The sequence below is a fragment of the Pristiophorus japonicus genome, chromosome 6, assembly GCF_044704955.1.
Source record: "Pristiophorus japonicus isolate sPriJap1 chromosome 6, sPriJap1.hap1, whole genome shotgun sequence".
Lineage (NCBI taxonomy): Eukaryota > Metazoa > Chordata > Chondrichthyes > Pristiophoridae > Pristiophorus > Pristiophorus japonicus.
Genome location: NC_091982.1, coordinates 236,184,969 through 236,205,580, shown reverse-complemented (window position 1 = coordinate 236,205,580; position 20,612 = coordinate 236,184,969). Strand labels below are relative to the sequence as shown.

The window sequence follows — 20,612 nt, the reverse complement described above, 5'->3', positions numbered from 1 at the left end:
AGTTTTGGTCTCCTAATCTGAGGAAGGACGCTCTTGCTATTGAGGGAGTGTAGCGAAGGTTCACCAGACTGATTCCAGGGATGGCTGGACTGACATGAGGAGAGACTGGATCAACTGGGCCTTTATATACTGGAGTTTAGAACGATGAGAGGGGATTGCATAGAAACGTGTAAGGATTCTGACGGGATGGGACAGGTTAGATGCGGGAAGAATGTTCCCGATGTTGGGGAAGTCCAGAACCAGGGGACACAGTCTTAGGATCAGAGATAAGCCATTTAAGACTGAGATGAGGAGAAACTTCTTCACTCAGAGTTGTTAACCTGTGGAATTCCCTGCCGCAGAGAGTTGTTGATTTCAGTTCATTGGATATATTCAAGAAGGAGTTGGATATGGCCCTTACGGCTAAAGGAATCAAGGGGTATGGAGAGAAAGCAGGAAAGGGGTACTGAGGTGAATGATCAGCCATGATCTTATTGAATGGTGGTGCAGACTCGAAGGGCTGAATGGCCTACTCCTGCACCTATTTTCTATCTTTCTATGTTTTGATGTTAACACTGATGGCAATCTCACTCAGACGCGTCGCAGGTTCGTTGGTATGGGAAAGAGAGTGAGAAAGAAAGTCTTGCATTTATATCGCACCTTTAACGACCACTGGGTGTCTTAAAGTGCTTTACAGCCAATTAAGTAATTTTGAAGTGTAGTTGCTGTTGTCATGCAGGAAACGCGGCAGCCAATTTGCGCACAGCAAGCTCCCACAAACAGTTATTAGTGATGTTGATAAATATTGGCCAGGACACCAGGGATAACTCCCCTGCTCTTAGAAATAGTGCCCTGATGTCTTTTAGGTCCACCTGAGAGAGCAGGCCTCGGTTTAACTTCTCATCTGAGACAGTGCACTGCTCCCTCAGTACTGCACTGGAGCGTCAGCCTAGATTTTGAGCTAATTCTCTGGAGTGGGACTTGTACCGTTAAACTTCTGACTCAACGGCGAGGGTGCTGCTCACTGAGCCAAGGCTGGCATTCTAATGAGAACGAGAGAATAATAGACGAGTTTAATTACAAGGCAATAATCTTTGAGGGATTCAGTGGGTAAGGGGAAAGGAAAGAATGGAAGAGCAGTGGAACGGAAGGAGGGAAAGAAGGGAAAGGCAGGGGAAAAGAGGTGAGAAAATGGCTTGGGGAACTCAGGTAGGCAATTTAAGGTGTCTGGCTGGCTCTGTTGATACAAGCTGAGTGAATTTTACATTTTGTACAGAATGTGATGTTCATTTAGAATTCAGTTTTCAATGGGGCAGAAATTGCGGTCAGGGGCTTCCTTCGAACGAACGTTCCTGGAGGAACGTAGGATTCTGGTCAGAGGCCTAGATTCGCTGCACAGCACATGGGTACGTAAATCATGTTTAACAAATTTGCTCGAGTTCTTTGAGGATGTAATGAGCAGGGTGGATAAAGGGCAACCAGTAGATGCAGTGTATTTAGATTTCCGGAAAGCGTTCGATATTAAAAGGTTACTGCACAAGATAAGAGCTCACGAGGTTGGGGGTAATATATTAGCGTGGATAGAGGATTGGCTAACTAACAGAAAGCAGGGAGTCGGGATAAATGGGTAATTTTCCGGTTGGCAAATGGTAACTAGTGGGATGCCACTGGGATCAGTGCTGGCTCCTCAACTATTTACAATCTATATTAATGACTTGGATGAAGGGACTGAGTGTAATGTAGCCAAATTTGCTGCTGATACAAAGATAGGTGGGAAAGCAAGTTGTGAGGAGGATGCAAAGAATCTACAAAGGGATATAGACAGGTTAAGTGAGTGGGCAAACATTTGACAGATGGAGTATAATTTGGGAAACTGAGGTTATCCACTTTGGTAGGAAAAATAAAAAAGCAAATTATTATTTAAATGAGAAGAAATTAAAAATGCTGTGGTACAGAGGATCTGGGGGTCCTTGTACATGAAACACAAAAAGTTAGCATGCAGCTACAGCAAGTAATTAGGAAGGTAAATGGAATGTTGGCCTTTATTGGAAGGGGGATAGAGTATAAATGTAGGGAAGTCCTGCTACAACTGTACAGGGCGTTGGTAAGACCACAAGTACTGCGTACAGTTTTGGTCTCCATATTTAAGGAAGGATATACTTGCACTGAAAGCAGTTCAGAGAAGGTTCGCGAGGTTGATTCCTGAGATGAAGGGGTTGTCATATGAAGAAACGTTGAAAAGTTTGGGCCTATACTCATTGGAGTTTAGAAGACTCAGAGGTGATCTTATTGAAACGTATAAGATTCTGAGGGGGCATGAGAGGATAGATGCAGGGAGGAAGTTTCCCCTCGTGGGGGAATCTAGAACCAGGAGGCATAGTCTCAGAATAAGGGGCCTCCCATTTAAAATGGAAATGGAGGAGGAATTTCTTCTTTCATAGGTTCGTGAATCTTTGGAATTCTCTGCCCAGAGAGCTATGGAGGCTGGGTCACTGAATGGCCCTGAAATTCCGGCCGCCCCGGGTCAGTACAAAGTTTCTACGGACCCGGGAAGGCATCGGAAAAGCCGGTTTTCAGCACACAATGCGCATGCGCTAAAAAACGGCTTTTCCTCCGCATCTTGGGAACGAGGACATTTGCACGGGCAAGATTGGATTTACCCATATCTTGCTCGGCAAATGTCCTCAAAGTTCTTGCGCCTGATAAAAGCAGGTGCATAGCCTACTGTTACAGGTGTAAGAGTTTAAAAACATATAAAAATATAATTACATTTAATTTAAAAAACACGTATTTTTAAAAACCCTGCCCATTACGTTACATTTATTTTTAACCATAATTTTTAAAACTTTTTAAAAACTCGGGAAAAAAAATGTTTTCTCTCAGATATTTATTAACTTTAATTCAATTAATTTTAATTATGTGAGGTGTGTTTTTTTATTTTTTATTACATGTGTTTAGTGTCTTTTTTTTTCTCAATAGTAATGAGAATTCGTAGTAACGGAGTTCCCATTGCTATTAATGGGAAAGCTGTGGAATACTGTACCTGATTGGTTGAGCAGTCACACATGACTGCACCTTCTGTGTGGGAACCTGGAGGACGGGAGCGCCGGAAGAGAAGGCCTCCCCACCGGAATCCCACGCTCCTCCGGGACCACCAGGTACTTGCTTAGAAATGTTTCAGGTCGGAGGCAATTGCCCATGGGAAGCCTCCGACCCCAATTTCAGGGCCAATGCATTTAAGGTGGAGATAGACAGATTTTTGAAAGATAAGGGAGTCAAGGGTTATGGGGAGCGTGCGGGGAAGTGGAGTGGAAGCCAGGAGGGACCAAATGGCCTATTCCTGCTCCTATTTCTTATGTTCAATCCATGCTAGTATGTTACCCCCAATCTCATGAGCCCTAACTACTCCTGCATTTCCCTCCCACCACTGTAGGCAGTCCCAACACTGCGTACTGCTGAGCCAGCGGAGGTTTATCAGCTGAAGAGGTGGTTTTTCAGCAGTTCGCTGGTTTATAAATGTTTCTACTTCAAGTATTTATGCAATTCCCTTTTGAAAGTTACTAAGTAATCTGCTTCTACCACCTTTTCAGGCAGTGCATTTCAGATCATCACAACTTGCTGTGTGAAATAAATTCTCATTACCCTCTGATTATTTTGTCAATTATCTTAAATCTGTGTCCTCTGGTTCCCGACGCTCCTGACGGTGGAACGAGTTTCTCCCCATCTACTCTAACAAAATCCTTCATCATTTTCAACACACCTATTAATTCTCCGCTTTACCTTCTCTGCTCTAAGGGGAACAATCCCAGTACCCCCAGTCACTCCACAGAACTGAGGTCCTTCATTCCTGGTACCATTCTAATAAACTTCCTCTGCACCCTCTCCAAGGCCTTGACATCCTTTCTAAAGTGTGGTGCCCAGAATTGAACACGATACTCCAGCTGATTTGTAAAGTTTTAGCATCACCTCCTTGCTTTTGCACTCTATGGCTCTATTTATAAAGCTAAGGGTCCCGTATGTTTTTTTAAACCATCGTATCAACTTGTCCTGCCACTTTCCAAAATTTGTGTATGTGAAGCCCCCAGGCGTCTCTGTTCCTGCACCCTCTAATATTTTTGTGGAGCTTTTTACCCACATTATTTTTCTACGTGCTTTCTACTTTGGCCAAAGGGCTTGTGATTTTGAACCTTTGCCTCATTTCCAGCTTTTCCATTACTCTTGGACTTCTTCTCCTCACCAAGAATTGGATGCTTGAGTGTCTCTACTCCTCTTACTCACTCTAATCTGTCTCCTCTCTGAATTCTAGTGCTCCATTCTCTTGCTTTCAAGTCCAACTGACGAGGGGTTACAACTAGAAGATTCCAGCACCAAGCTTATGGTCTACCAGGGCAGTAGTGATACCCGCCCTCCTATATGGCTCAGAGACGTGGACCATATACAGCAGACACCTCAAATCGCTGCAGAAATACCACCAACGATGTCTCCGCAAGATCCTGCAAATCCCCTGGGAGGACAGATTTACCAATGTCAGTGTTCTCGATCAGGCCAACATCCCCAGCATCGAAGCACTGACCACACTCGACCAGCTCCGTTGGGCGGGCCACGTTGTCCGCATGCCCGACATGAGACTCCCAAAAGCAAACGCTCTACTCGGAACTCCTATGCAGCAAGCGAGCACCAGGTGGGCAGAGGAAACCTTTCAAGGACACCTTCAAAGCCGTCTTGATAAAGTGCAACATCCCCACTGACACCTGGGAGTCCCTGGCCAAGGACCGCCCTAAGTGGAGGAGGCGCATCTGGGAGGGCGCTGAGCACCTTGAGTCTTGTTGCCGAGAGCGTGCAGAAAGCAAGCGCAGGCAGCGGAAGGAGCGTGCGGCAAACCAGACTCCCCACCCACCCTACCCACCCTTTCCGTCAACCATTGTCTGACCCACCTGTGACAGAGACTGTAATTCCCGTATTGGACTGTACAGTCACCTGAGAACTCACTTTTAGAGTAGAAGCAAGTCTTCCTCGATTCCGAGGGACTGCCTATGATGATGATAATACAGATGCTGACTGACCTACTTGTGCTCCTCCACCAATTTTTGTTTCTGTTGCACATTTGTATTTTCTCTGTCTTATGAATACATTGCATAGAGTACCAAAGCCAGGAAGTTACGCTAAACCTATATAAAACATGAGTTTGGCCCTAGCTGGAATATGGTGTCCTGTTCTGGGCACCACACTTTTGGAAGGACACAGAAAGGGTACAGAAGAGAGATCTGCTCAAATGGTTCCAGGGAGGAGTGATTACAGTTTTGTGGATAGACACGAGAAGCTGGGGTTGTTCTCCTTGGAGCAGGGAAGGCTAAGAGGAGATTTGATAGAGGTGTTCAAAATCATGAAGGAGTTAAAACTATTTCCAATGGCTGAAGGGTCAATAGCGAGTGGGCACAGATTTAAGGTGATTGGCAAAAGAACCAGAGACGACATACGGTCAAACTTTTTTACGCAACGAGTGGTTAAGATTTGGAATGCACTGTCCGATAGCACATTGGATAGTCGCCATCAAAAGGGAATTGGGAAAATAATTGAAGGAGAAAAAAATTGTAGGGATATGGGGACAGAACGGGACTAACTGGTTTGTTCTTTGAAAGCGCCGCCGCAGACTCGATGGGCCGAATGGCCTCCTTCTGTGCGGTACTATTCTACGATTCTACATGCAAAAATCAGCTTGGCATTCGGTGCAATGATCATAAAGCATTTGAAATCTCATTTGAATTTGGTACTTACTAGAGAGCTGCTTTTGCAGCTGTCTCACCAACGCGGCTGTCTGTTGCTGCTGCTGAGTCTGTTGCATAGCCTGTCTTGAAAACTGCGATGAGGGAAAAGAAACACATTATTAATACTTAATCCGCTCATTGCTCCAGCCCTCTGCACTGTTGTTACTGCTAGATGTGAAGTTCTGTCTGCAAATGGGAGAAAGTGAAGAGTTTATCCACCAGAGAGATTCATTGCTTTTAGCAAAGGCGACACACAAACGTCACTATGTTATTTCCGAAGCATCACTGGTAAATTAGCATCTTATTGCTCTTCAGCTCCCCTCCCACAACATTAAAGTCACTTCAGGATATTTGGGCTGTGACCGTCAGGAAATGAGTGTGGGCATTTTCGCTAATATGTTATGAAGTGCTCACAACGTCAACTTGCATTTATATAGCGTCTTTAATGCAGTGAAATGTCCCAAGGTGCTTCACAGGAGCATTACCAAACAACGTTTGACACTGAGCTATATGAGGCGATATTTGGACAGGCTTGGTCGCAGAGGTAGGTTTTAAGGAGATTCTTAAAGGAGGAGAGAGAGGTAGAGATATGGAGAGGTTGAGAGAGAGAAATCCAGAGGTGAGAGCCTAGGCACTTAAAAGGCCCGACCGCCAATGGTGGAGCGAAAGAAATCGGGGAGACCAGAATTGGAGGAGGGCAGAGATCTCAGAGGGTTGTAGGGGTATTGGAGGTTACAGTGATAGGGAGGGGTGAACCCATGAAGGGATTTGAACAGAAGGATGAGAATTTTAAAGTCAAGGTGTTGCCGAACTGGGAGCAGAGTTCAAATAACCTCTCAAACAGTGTGCAAGAACGAGAGACCTCCTTCTTCCTCCCATTGCCAGGTCCACCGAGTCCTTCTCCCAGCTCCTGGATTCCTCACCTCCTGCTTCAAACCCATTGTGGATCCTTGGCCTCCAGCCCAGCTTCGTTGCTGTGCCTGACAGCTGCTCACTGGCGCTTCAGCCTTCCAAGCACTTTTTTTTTTTAAAACAAGTCATCATATACATTAAAAGAACTCACAAACACTTTGGAAACTAATGTTCCAATGGAAGCTGGGGCATGACTTGTGTAACAAATCGTGGATTGGAAGAAATAATAGCCTGTTACGGGTTCCCAAACTCAGCAGTGCGCCCAAGTTAAGGACACAGAAAGATTTCAGTCATATCAGGAAAGAGAGTTATACAGAGGGCTGAGTTGCGAAGTAAGGACAGAAAAATGAGCCTTCAATGTACAGTTATGTTGTCAAGGGGTTTTAGCGAGGAGCCATAAAGATAAACAAGCTGGGGCCAAAATCCAGGGTCCGGATAAGGCCTGTTACCACCATTGTGTGACGGCCATGCGGCGGAATCGAGTGGCCGCCGCGTTGCAGTCGATTGGCCGCCCCGACCCAAATTCACCTCGGGGATTTTTCGGCCTGTCCCAACTTCCGCCCGCTGTTGCCGACTGCCGCAAGCGTGTTATCGAAGCGCGCACCGTCGCTCCCCTGCACCTCCATCCCACTCTGCGCAAAATGTACCTAAAAAAATCCACAATCTGTCGCGCGGTGCCCGCCGAGCTTTCTCTGTCGGTGCACCTGGTTTCTTGTGTGTGTGAGCCACGGCAGCGCGGTGGCCCTTCAAGGAGAGGGCGCACTGCTGCAGCTGCAATGTTTTTTTTGCTGGCCGACTTCCCGATCGTCCAGACAGTTATGGCCCCTGGTTTGGCCGGGCCGCCAACAGGCAGGCTGGCTCCCCCTCTTGGATACCGGGCTGTCGCGCCCCCAGTTCCACCCCTCACCAGCACTTACCACCGCACTTCCGCCCCCACTATGACCGCCTTCCGGTCTGCTCCAAAAAAATTGCCAAAGAGCTGACTAATGATCAAGAGTTCACCCTCCTCGGACCAGATGGTAAAAATATCTAGAAAAAGGTAGGTACACTAGCTTTCTGCTGGGCCTGAATTTTGGCCCCGCTGTCTCTTGAAATGACAACAAGACATTCAAACAGCGATCAGGAAGAAAATGACCTCATAGGTACCCTCTCCCCTGTAACCGGGTAAGGGAGCCAGGTTTCTTTCCCAAAAGAACATTAGTGAACCAGATGGGTTTTTACGACAATCCGACAGCTTCATGGTCAGTTTTATTGATACTAGGTTTTTTTTATATTCCAGATTTATTTAATTAGCTGAATTTAAATTTCCCAGCTGCGGTGGTGGGATTTGAACTCGCCTCTCTGGATTATTAGTCCAGGCCTCTGGATTACTGGTCCGGTAACATAACCACTCTTAGGTGATGTTTAAAGCCGGGCTTCAAAAGACCATTGATTAATATGGAAAGCTGCAATCTGGTTTGTATGCTTTAAATTTGTGCAATAATACACTAACAACTTGAACTTACATAGCACCTTTAAGGTAGAAAAGCACCCCAAAACACTTCACAGAGGCGTAATCAAAAAATATGGCCACTGAGACAAAGGAGGACTTATTAGGATGGGTGACCAGAGGTTTGGTCAAAGAGTTGGGTTTTAAGGAAGAGAGGGATGTGGAGAGACAGAAGTGTTTAGAGAGGGAATTCCAGAGCTTGAGCACAGGTGGTTAAACACAAGAACATAAAAATTAGGAACAGGAGTAGGCCATATGGTCCCATCGATCCTGCTCCACCATCCAATAAGATCATGGCTGATCTTCAACCTCAACTCCACTTTCCCGCCTGATCTCCATAATCCTCTGATTCCCCTAGAGTCCAAATATCTATCCATCTCAGCCTTGAATATACTCAAAGACTCGGCATCCACCGCCTTCTGGGGCAGAGAATTCCAAGATTCACAACCCTCTGAGTGAAGAAATTCCTCCTCATCTCAGTCTTAAATGGCCAACCCCTTTATCCTGAGACTGTGACCCCTAATTCTAGACTCTCCAACCAGGGGAAACAGCATCTCAGCATCTACCCTGTCAATCACCCTCAGTATCTTATAAGGCACATGATATTCGGAGTAATGTATTGACGTGGATAGAGAACTGGTTGGCAGATAGAAAGCAAAGAGTGGGAATAAACGGGTCCTTTTCAGAATGGCAGGCGGTGACGAGTGGTGTACCGTAAAGTTCAGTGCTGGGACCCCAGCTATTTACAATATACATCAATGATTTAGACGAAGGAATTGAATGTAATATCTCCAAGTTTGCAGATGACACTAAGCTGGGTATCAGTGTGAGCTGTGAGGAGGATGCTAAGAGGCTGCAGGGTGACTTGGACAGGTTAGATGAGTGGGCAAATGCATGGCAGATGCAGTATAATACTGTGAGGTTATCCACTTTGGGGGCAAAAACACAAAGGCAGAATATTATCTGAATGGCGGCAGATTAGGAAAAGGGCAGGTGCAACGAGACCTGGGTGTCATGGTACATCAGTCATTCAAGGTAGGCATGCAGGTACAGCAGGCAGTGAAGAAGGCAAATGGTATGTTGGCCTTCATTGGAGCAGGGAGGTCTTACTGCAGTTGTACAGGGCCTTGGTGAGACCATACCTTGAGTATTGTGTGCAGTTTTAGTCTCCTAATCTGAGGAAGGACGTGCTTGCTATGAGGGAGTGCAGTGAAGGTTCACCAGACTGATTCCTGGGATGGCAGGACTGACATATGAAGAAAGACTGGATCAGCTTGGCTTATACTCACTGGAATTTAGAAGAATGAGAGGGGATCTCATAGAAACATATAAAATTATGACGGAATTGGGCAGTTTAGATGCAGGAAGAATGTTCCTGATGTTGGGGAAGTCCAGAACCAGGGGTCACAGTCTAAGGATAAGGGGTAAGCCATATAGGATCGAGCTGAAGAGAAACTTTTTCACCCAGAGAGTGGTGAACCTGACTCCCGTTCGTTGGATATATTCAAGAGGGAGTTAGATGTGGCCCTTTCCGCTAAAGGGATTCAAGGGGTATGGAGAGAAAGCAGGAATGGGGTACTGAGGTGAATGATCAGCCACGATCATATTGAATGGCGGTGCAGGCTCGAAGGGCTGAACGGCCTGCTCCTGCACTTATTTTCTATGTTTCATTAAGATCATCTCTCATTCTTCTAAACTCAGAGCGTATAGGCCCAAATTACTAAAGGTAGGGTGGGTGAAAATGGCTTCAATGAAAAAGAAAATCAGGCTGCTGATTCTCTGTTGCTACCACCCAAGACAAAGTTCACTCCTATAAGGTCTTTGTAAGAGCGTAGATTTTTTTAAATTTTTTTTTAAAGAGTATATGTAATAATGCCCTCTCATGTAGTGGATGCAGACTCACTGAATTCCTTCCAGCGAAAGCTGGATTTGTTTCTGGCTGCGGCGGAGATTACCTCTTACAGTAGGGAGGTACTGCAGGGAATTTAATGGCCAGAGTGATCTCCTGGACTAGTTTCGATTGCCTAGTGGGTCGGAGAGGAATTTCCCAGATTTTTTTCCCCAAATTGGCCTGGGTTTTTTATCTTTTTTTTTGCCTCTCCCAGGAGATCACATGGTTTATGGGTGGAGTGGAGTGTGTATGTTGTGATACACAAAGTATCACCATTGTGTGGGACTGGCTCGATGGACCAGATGGTCTTCACCTGTCCGCCATTGTACGTATGCTCGTAGACTCCTTCCGCAATCCATCAGTTGCATATTCGCCATCCCTGCCTGTTGCGCTTTATGCATATTGTATTTTTTTTGCTTCAATTTTCCCCGTGCCTCCTGAGTCTTGCTGGGGTACAGTTTCGTGGGTGCTGGTTGTCCTATGGAACCTCTGTCAAGTATCACTCATTACTTGTGAGCCCAGATATATGTGTCTGTGGGGCAGGCAATGCAACTCACCCCATTCTGGTCCTTACCTGGTAATGCACACGTCTACTTGCCAGCAGAAGTCACCTGACAGCAATCAGTGTGGGGGAACCTAACTAACCTTAGTGCAAGGGTGCTGGCAACGAGAGATACTTTTCAGATCGATGGCCCTTCGTCAGTTCTGATGAAGGGTCATCGACTTGAAACGTTAACTTTGTTTCTCTCTCCACAGATGCTGCCTGACCCACTGAGTGTTTTTATTTCAGATTTCCAGCATCCACAGTACTTTGCTTTTGAACGAGACATACTTTCCTGGTCTCCATAAATCAATTCCCCTATCTTGTGACATTCCCTGAAGGGAGTACACAGCCTGTTGCTAAGCCTCTGACAATACTGTTCTCCCACTCTGCACTCGGCTTCGTACAATGTTCCAATGAAGCTCAATGTAAACTTATCTATCTATTAGGCACTTTAAAGCCTTTCAGACTCAACGCGAAGTTCAACAATTTCAGATTATAACCACAGCTCCCATTTTTTCGGATGACAACTGTTGATTGCCATTTCCATCTCTCCTAGACCCATCTTTTGTTCCTTTACTTGTCCCATTACCATCTCCTTTCGCCATCATCCCATTTGTTATTTAATCCCTCCTGCCTTCCAACCCATCACAGACCTTTCCTTTTGATCTTTCCTCCCTCCCCCCGTTCCCTTGCCTCTGCACTTACTTAAAACCTGTTACCTCTCTAACTTTTTCCAGTTCCGACTCAGGTTCATCGACCCGAAACGTTAATTCTGTTTTTCTCGCCACCGATGGCTGCCTGACCCATTGAGTATTTCCAACATTTTCTGTTTCTGACCTCCGACAATGCTGTTGATTTCACGTCCTCGAACTCTCCTACCCTGCCCTGTGAGGAGGAAACTCATCTCTGCCTCTCACCAGATGGTCAGACTTCGATTAGAAACTGCGTACGACTGCACTCACATTGGCCAACATTCCCTCTCAGCCAAAACTACCAGACAGGTTAACCGGTCATTCATCTCACTGCTACCAAAGTCGAGAATGGCTGCTACAAGTGCCTGAATAATGACAGTCGCTGTAATTCAAAATCAATTTACCGTGCGCACTATGTTATGATGCGGTAATACGCTTTATAAATGCCAGTATCTTTACTACAATACATCACTGCAGCACATCTCCAGACTCCATTTGAAATTCTTTCGGATTTATAGGAAACATAACATAACATAAAACTAACATATTTCCTTGTAATGAATCGCTTGCGCTGTGCCATCAAGCAAGAGTAAATTATATTCCTAAAACTGTGTTCTGTGTTTGCTAACTGAAGCCTGATCAGCAATGGGACTCGAAAACCAGGATTTTTTTTTTCCAAAATTAAAAATACCCATTAAATTTTCAAAGTCATAAAAACTTCACATACAGGCGGCTTAGTTCACACTCACACTGGAGATGTCCAGAATGACAAATATCTCCCCAGTTAATTCCAATAAAAATAATCATAGGAAATTCACAGAATCTTTTGTCGAAACTTCTTTTGTTTTTACTTCTTAAAAAGCTTTTATGCATTTCACCTTTTAAATGATTTTAACATGTGAAAACAACCGAGTCTAGGTTTTGCTGACTTCGCCTTCCACGTAATTTCTTTTGGCTGACACTGCAGTTCAGTACCGAGGGAGTGCTGCACTGTCGGAGGTGCCGTCTTTCAGATGTGCAGTGAGACCTGGGTGTCATGGTACATCAGTCCTTGAAAGTTGGCATGCAGGTACAGCAGGTGGTGAAGAAGGCAAATGGTATGTTGGCCTTCATAGCTAGGGGATTTGAGTATAGGAGCAGGGTGGTGTTACTGCAGTTGTAAAGGGCCTTGGTGAGGCCTCACCTGGAATATTGTGTTCAGTTTTGGTCTCCTAATCTGAGGAAGATCGTTCTTGCTATTGAGGGAGTGCAGCGAAGGTTCACCAGATTGATTCCCGGGATGGCAGGACTGACATATGAGGAGAGACTGGATCGACTGGGCCTGTATTCACTGGAGTTTAGAAGGATGAGAGGGGATCGCACAGAAACATAAAATTCTGACGGGACAGGACAGGTTAGATGCTGGAAGAATGTTCCCGATGTTGGGGGAGTCCAGAACCAGGGGACACAGTCTAAGGATAAGGGGTAGGCCATTTAGGACTGAGAGGAGGAGAAACTTCTTCACTCAGAGAGTTGTTAACCTGTGGAATTCCCTACCGCAGAGAGTTGTTGATGCCAGTTCATCGGATATATTCAAGAGGGAGTTAGATATGACCCTTACAGCTAAAGGGATCAAGGGGTATGGAGAGAAAGCAGGAAAGGGATACTGAGGTGAATGATCAGCCATGATCTTATTGAATGGTGGTGCAGGCCCGAAGGGCCGAATGACCTACTCCGGCACCTATTTTCTATATGACGTTAAACCGAGGCCCCGTCTGCCCTCTCAGATGGATGTAAAAGATCCCACGGCACCATTTATCCATTGCCACCATCGAGCTCGACCATCACATCCTTTTGTGTCAGCTGTGACTCAGTGGGTAACACACTTGTCTCTAAGTCAGAAGGTTGTGGGTTCAAGTCCCACTCCATGAACTTGAGCACATCAATCTAGGCTGACACTCCGGTGCAGTGCTTCGGGAGTGCTGCACTGTCGGAGGTGCCGTCTTTCGGATAAGATGTTAAACCGAGGTCGCATCTGCCCTCTCAGCTGGATGTAAAAGATCCCATGGTACTATTTCGAAGAAGAGCAGGGGAGTTATCCCCAGTGTCCTGACCAATATTTATCCTTCAATCAATATAACAAAAACAGATTATACGGTCATTATCACGTTGGTGTTTGTGGGAGTTTGCTGAGCGCAAATTGGCTGCTGTGTTTCCCACATTACAACTAGTGACTACACTCCAAAAAGAAGTACTTCATTGGCTGTAAGGCGCTTTGAGATGTCTGGTGGTCGTGAAAGGTGCTGTAGAAATGCAAGTCTTTCTTTTTTCTTTCTCGGTTGTCTGTATTTCAAGGTATCAATATATTGATGATTGGAGCACTGGTGGCATCACTGACCTATGGAAACCTGGGTCTGTGGTTGTGCCGCAGGTTAAGGCCGGCAGATTCAATAAGGTATTTCTAATCCTCGTTCATACCTTTTTATATTCAGTATGCACCTTCCACTACCTTTTTTGGATACGAAGGAAATCGAGGGACAAGGGCGGGAAAGTGGAGTTGAGGTCGAAGATCAGCCATGATCTTATTGAATGGTGGAGCAGGTTCAAGGGGCTGTTCAGTCTACTCCTGCTCCTAATTCTTATGTTCTTACACCCGCCGTGAGCCAGTGTCGTTAGGGTAGAGAGGGTTAAAGCTGGAGGAGGGAATTAAAAAGAGTGAACAATAAGAGTATACCCCCTGTCCTTTGATTTTTTTAAAGTGTGAACCGTAACACAGGATATTTTGAATAATGTTGACTGTCACAGCTCTGGTGGGCCTCTCGCACGACCAAGTTCAATTCGGTCACTGTGGGGAAGTGACAGATGAAGCCAGAGATCTTCCCTGCGGCAAATGAGGGGGATTCGGAGGACGAGTTATCTCTAAGACCGTTCTTGTCTACCTCTGGTTTGAGAATGGGATTGTTGCAGACTTAATTCTTAACCACCCAGCATGTCCTAGACATTGGGTGTTTTTTTGGAGAAGGGGTGGGAGAAACACCCAATAAGGAAGAAAGTTGGGGATCTTGTCTTGAAGAAAAGTTACTGCGTTAGGAGAATGCATTGCACCTCAAGGTAGAAGGATGTATGTTGTGCCTGTGATTTCCAATCCCCAATCTCACACGTTGCATCGGCTCTTCTTAAAAACAAGCATGAGTCACACCGGACTACACTGGTGCGCCTCCTGGTGGCTGGCACTGGTACAGACCAGAGAGCCCGCTGCCTGCGTGTCCATGTGGCCAGATTCAGTATTTCGATTTGCGTGATCTTGTTGAACATTTTATAGAATTCTTATTTTCTTTATCTCCTTGCTATCCCCATACATCATGCCTATCAGCCCAATGGTCCACAAATGTGAGTGAATTTGCAAGCGTCAGCAATGCTGGGGGCGGACCTAGTGGGCGGGCACATTGGGCACCAGGGTATCTAAGGTGGGAAGGGAAGGGGGGAGAAACAAGAGATGAAGTGAACAAAATGTGAATGCAGGAAATCTGTGATAAAAAACAGAAAATGCTGGAAAAATACAACAGGCCAGACAGCAGTTGAAGAGAATGCCTTGATGAAGGGTCCCATGTGAACACTAACCCATCTTCTGCTTTAGGTGGCTGACCAACCTGTGGTATGTCGTTCCATTTTTATTGGGCAGAATAATAACATTTTCATAACAGATAGCGATCAGTGATATTTGTTTTATGCTGTCAGTGCTTTACTCCGTTAATCAACAACAAAAACTTGTAGTTATATAGCATCTATAGCGTAGTGCAATGTCCTAACGCGCTTCACAGAAGTATTATAAGACACAAATTTGACACCAAGCCATATAAGAAGAAATTAGGACAGATGACCAAAAGCTTGGCCAAAGAGGTAGGATTTAGGAGCGTCTTAAAGGAGGAAAGAGAGGTAGCGAGGCAGAGAGGTTTAGGGAGGGAGTTCCAGAGCTTGGGGTCTAGGCAACAGAAGGCACGACCACCAATGGTGGAGCGATTATAATCAGGGATGCTCAGGAGGGCAGAATTCAAGGAGCTCACCATATGTATATCTCACAAACTTGTATTTAAATTAAAATACCGACTATGAAGAATAAATGTTCTACCTATTGATATGAGCAATATTTTATTGCTCTTGGAACACAATGCGTGATCCAGTTGTTAACTGCATCACGGGTTAGATAATGGCCCAGATTTTGCTGGAGCGTGATCCGAGTTAGACTATTTCCCTCAGCTTGCAGCCCGAAAAATGTTTGCGTCGCAAATTGCTGCAAATGCAAGCTGATAACGGCGAGGGGGCAATGGGGCATCTGGGACTTTGGTGAATGACGGGACCAACAGTCTGTCTCCTTAACCAGAGATTGAAAAAGGAAGAGAGGACAGACGGAGAAGGAACCAGGGTGAATTAACATCAAATCAGGGACAGAAAGAGAAATAAAGAGAGGAAAAGAAAGATTAGATTGAGAGAGAAAATAAAGGGGACAGAAAGGAAAAGTAAGAAAAAAAATTTAAACATTTTAAATCTCTATGAACAATTTACTACCTGCAGGAATGAGACTCCACAATTTCGGTTGTTCCCTTTCAGGGCTGGAGAGGTTGATTGGCATTATAAGAACAAAAATCTCATCATTAAAAAGGTACATACGCTGTAAAGTAGCTGCCCTAACTTTTGGAGGAGTGTTTAATTGGTAATTAATGTGCAAATGTAGCAAATTCTTGAAACACTTGGGGAGGTTGAGGGCGAGCTGCCGTTTTGTCGAGTCTGACAGCGGAGTGGTGCAAATCGTCTAGCAAATTGTGGGGTAATCTCTTCCTTGCTGGATGATTTACACATCAATAGCGGCGTGCACAATAAACTTCGCCGTTATTTTTCCAGCAAATTCTGGCCCGATGTTTTCTTAAAGAACTTTGTCCAAATGCATGGCATGAAACACACATTACCATATTATTACACCCCTAGGCTAGGATCCTGAACAGGACTGACTAAATAGAACAGGAAGATAGCTATCATCAGTTGGATCAGCCTTCAAATCCCGAGGGCAATAAATTATTCTACTGCCAGTAAGGCATCACAATGCCAAGAATATTACTGTCTTCCTGGTATGAGCACAATGTAGACTTCAAGATTTTCTTTACAGTGGAAACCTTTCATTTTATGGGTGCAAGTCAGATTAAAGATAACTCTTGTCTTTCAGGATAAAGGTTACTTAGCAAATTTTTTTTTCCATATGTTTACCTTCACATGAGGCAAATAGTCGGTTGGCCATAGCATTGTTGCTTCGAAAATGATTGTGTCTTTTCTCTCGTCTTGAACAGAAAGTAGTTTTTCATCTGTCTCAAGATTTGGAGAGAGTTTTTTTTTTATAATAAGAGAGTTCTTATAATGCCAATCAACCTCTCCAGCCCTGAAAGGGAACAACCGAAACTGTGGAGTCTCATTCCTGCAGGTAGTAAATTGTTCATAGAGATTTGGAGAGAGTTCCGATATGGCCCGCTTTGCGCCATTGCCCGAGACGAATTTCTACCCCATAGAACCTTACTGCACAGAAAGAGGTCCTTTGGCCCATTGTGTGTGTCTGTGCCGGTTCTTTGAAATAGCGATCCTATTTAGGTTGTCAATGAAACTCATGAACCTTACAGCTGATGCGGCATGACCAAATATGGATCAGTGAATCAACAAGATGATGTCCGATCTGATTTATTAGCTCAAAACATTCAGGAGAGGAAGCGGGGCACCTAATTCAAGAGAGCCTCACAACAAATTCAAGCAAATTCCTTCAAACATTGTAGATCTGAATAGACAACTGTCAAGAGAGTGAATTCAGAAACTTTATGCACACCAAGAACCAGCCCCTGATGTTTGAGGGAATAGGGGCACTCTGCTAAACACTAATGGGGGGTGGAAGTGGAGAAGGAGACCCAGGATAGCCAGGGGAGGAAAGAACAATAGGGAAGGTCTGTGATAGGGTGGAAGGCAGGAGAGATTTGAGACACAAAAGGGATCTTTCAAATCTCTCCTGCCTTCCACCCTGTCACAGACCTTCCCTTTTGTTCTTCCTTTCCCCCCCCCGCCTCCTTTCAGTGCTCCTTAAGAATCTGTTAATTTCGAACATTCGCCAGTTCTGACGAAGGATCATCGACCCGAAACGTTAACTCTGTTTAATACTGCCTGACCCGCTGAGATTTCCAGCATTTTCTGTTTTTAATTTCAGATTCCAGCATGCGCAGTATTTTACTTTTATTGGGAGGTTTGCCTGCGCTCAGCTGTGCTGTTAGTCAAAGGGGTCGCTCAGCTCTCCACCCGACACTGGTTTAGTAATGCGCCCTCTTCCCCACCCAGGAGGAGGAGGAGAATGTATTCAAAACGATACACAAGTTTATGAAAGAGTCTCATTTTCATCCCCAGCCAGTCCGTTAAATGCAGGCATTTCTCTGCTGTAAATAAGTGTCTCAGAGTTTCCAGTGTGGAAAAAAAAAAGTGGACGATAAAGAATCTGGGCACTCGCAAGATGAGCAGAGCCAAGGAATTATGCAGCAATCTGTGTAGCGCCTTCAGCATAATTGCTTATGATACTAGTCTTAGAATCATAGAATGATGCAGCACAGAAGGAGGACATTCATAGAAACATAGAAAATAGGTGCAGGAGTAGGCCATTCGGCCCTTCGAGCCTGCACCACCATTCAATATGATCATGGCTGATCATGCAACTTCAGTACCCCACTCCTGCCTTCTCTCCATATCCCCTGATCCCTTTAGCCGTAAGGGCCATATCTAACTCCCTTTTGAATATATCCAATGAACTGGCTTCAACAACTTTCTGTGGTAGAGAATTCCACAGGTTCATAATTCTCTGAATGAAGAAGTTTCTCCTCATCTCGGTCCTAAATGGCTTTCCCCTTATCCTTGGCGTGTGACCTCTGGTTCTGGACTTCCCCAACATCGGGAACATTCTTCCTGCATCTAACCTGTCCAATCCCACCAGAATTTTATACGTTTCTATGAGATCCCCTCTCATTCTTCTAAATTCTAGTGAATATAAGCCTAGCCAATCCAGTCTTTCTTCATATGTCAGTCCTGCCATTCGGGCTAGTAATCCAGAGACATGAGTTCAAATCCCACCATGGCAGCTGGGGAATTTAAATTCAGTTATATAAATAAATCTGGAATTAAAAGCTAGTGTTAGTAATGGTGACCATGAAACTACTGGTTTGTCGCAAAACCCATCTGGTTCACTAATGTCCTTTAGGGAGGGAAATCTGCCATCCTTACCCAGTCTGGCCTATATGTGACTCGAGACCCACAGTAATGTGGTTGACTCTTAACTGCCCTCGGAAATGGTCCAGCGAGACACTCAGTTGTAACATAAGAACATAAGAATTAGGAACAGGAGTAGGGCATCTAGCCCCTCGAGCCTGCTCCGCCATTCAAAAAGATCATGGCTGATCTGGCCGTGGACTCAGCTCCACTTACCCGCCCGCTCCCCATAACCCTTAATTCCCTTATTGGTTAAAAATCTATCTATCTGTGATTTGAATACATTCAATGAGCTAGCCTCAACTGCTTCCTTGGACAGAGAATTCCACAGATTCACAACCCTCTGGGAGAAGAAATTCCTTCTCAACTCGGTTTTAAATTGGCTCCCCCGTATTTTGAGGCTGTGCCCCCTAGTTCTAGTCTCCCCGACCAGTGGAAACAACCTCTCTGCCTCTATTTTGTCTTTCCCTTTCATTATTTTAAATGTTTCTGTAAGATCACCCCTCATCCTTCTGAACTCCAACGAGTAAAGACCCAGTCTGCTCAATCTATCATCATAAGGTAACCCCCTCATCTCCGGAATCAGCCTAGTGAATCGTCTCTGTACCCTCTCCAAGGCTAGTATACCCTTCCTTAAGTAAAGTGACCAAAGCTGCACGCAGTACTCCAGATGCGGCCTCACCAATACCCTATACAGTTGCAGCAGGACCTCCCTGCTTTTGTACTCCATCCCTCTCGCAATGACGGCCAACATTCCATTCGCCTTCCTGATTACCTGCTGTACCTGCAAACTAACTTTTTGGGATTCATGCACAAGGACCCCCAGGTCCCTCTGCACCGCAGCATGTTGTAATTTCTCCCCATTCAAATAATATTCCCTTTTACTGTTTTTTTTTGATGACCTCACATTTTCTGACATTGTATTCCATCTGCCAAATCTTATCCCATTCGCTTAACCTATCTAAATCTCTTTTCAGCCTCCCTGTGTCCTCTCCACAACCTGCTTTCCCACTAATCTTTGTGTCATCTGCAAATTCTGTTACACTACACTCTGTCCCCTCTTCCAGGTCATCTATGTATATTGTAAACAGTTGTGGTCCCAGCACCGATCCCTGTGGCCACTGATTTCCAACCCGAAAAGGACCCATTTATCCCGACTCTCTGCTTTCTGTTAGCCAGCCAATTCTCGATCCATGCTAATACATTTCCTCTCACTCCGCGTACCTTTATCTTCTGCAGTAACCTTTTGTGTGGCACATTATCGAATGCCTTTTGGAAATCTAAATACACCACATCCATCGGTACACCTCTATCCACTATGCTCGTTATATCCTCAAAGAATTCCAGTAAATTAGTTAAACATGATTTCCCCTTCATGAATCCATGTTGCGTCTGCTTGATTGCACTATTCCTATCTAGATGTCCCGCTATTTCTTCCTTAATGATAGTTTCAAGCATTTTCCCCACTACAGATGTTAAACTAACCGGCCTATAGTTACCTGCCATTTGTCTGCCCCATTTTTTACACAGAGGCGTTATAGTAGCTGCTTTCCAATCCGCTGGTACCTCCCCAGAGTCCAGAGAATTTTGGTAGATTAAAACGAATGCATCTGTTATAACTTCCGCCATCTCTTTTAATACCCTGGGATGCATTTCATCAGGACCAGGGGACTTGTCTACCTTGAGTCCCATTAGCCTGTCCAGCACTACCCCCCCTAGTGATAGTGATTGTCTCAAGGTCCTCCCTTCCCACATTCCCGTGACCAGCAATTTTTGACATGGTTTTTGTGTCTTCCACTGTGAAGACAAACGCAAAATAATTGTTTAAGGGCTCAGCCATTTCATCATTTCCAATTATTAAATCCCCCTTCTCATCTTCTAAGGGACCAACATTTACTTTAGTCACTCTCTTCCGTTTTATATATCTGTAAAAGCTTTTACTATCTGTTTTTATGTTTTGCGCAAGTTTACTTTCGTAATCTATCTTTCCTTTCTTTATTGCTTTCTTAGTCATTCTTTGCTGTCGTTTAAAATTTTCCCAATCTTCTAGTTTCCCACTAACCTTGGCCACCTTATACGCATT

At 44.9% G+C, this 20,612-nt stretch overlaps 1 protein-coding gene across 1 annotated transcript in view; it reads right to left on the bottom strand.

Moving 5' to 3' along the window:
- The window catches only part of LOC139266002 (mediator of RNA polymerase II transcription subunit 12-like protein), a 799,024-nt gene that overhangs the window by 6,278 nt on the left and 772,134 nt on the right, over positions 1-20,612 (bottom strand). The window contains exon 43 of the mRNA XM_070883728.1: positions 5,755-5,836. Within this exon, the coding sequence (XP_070739829.1) occupies positions 5,755-5,836 (82 nt within the window). The remainder of the gene's footprint in view (positions 1-5,754; positions 5,837-20,612) is intronic.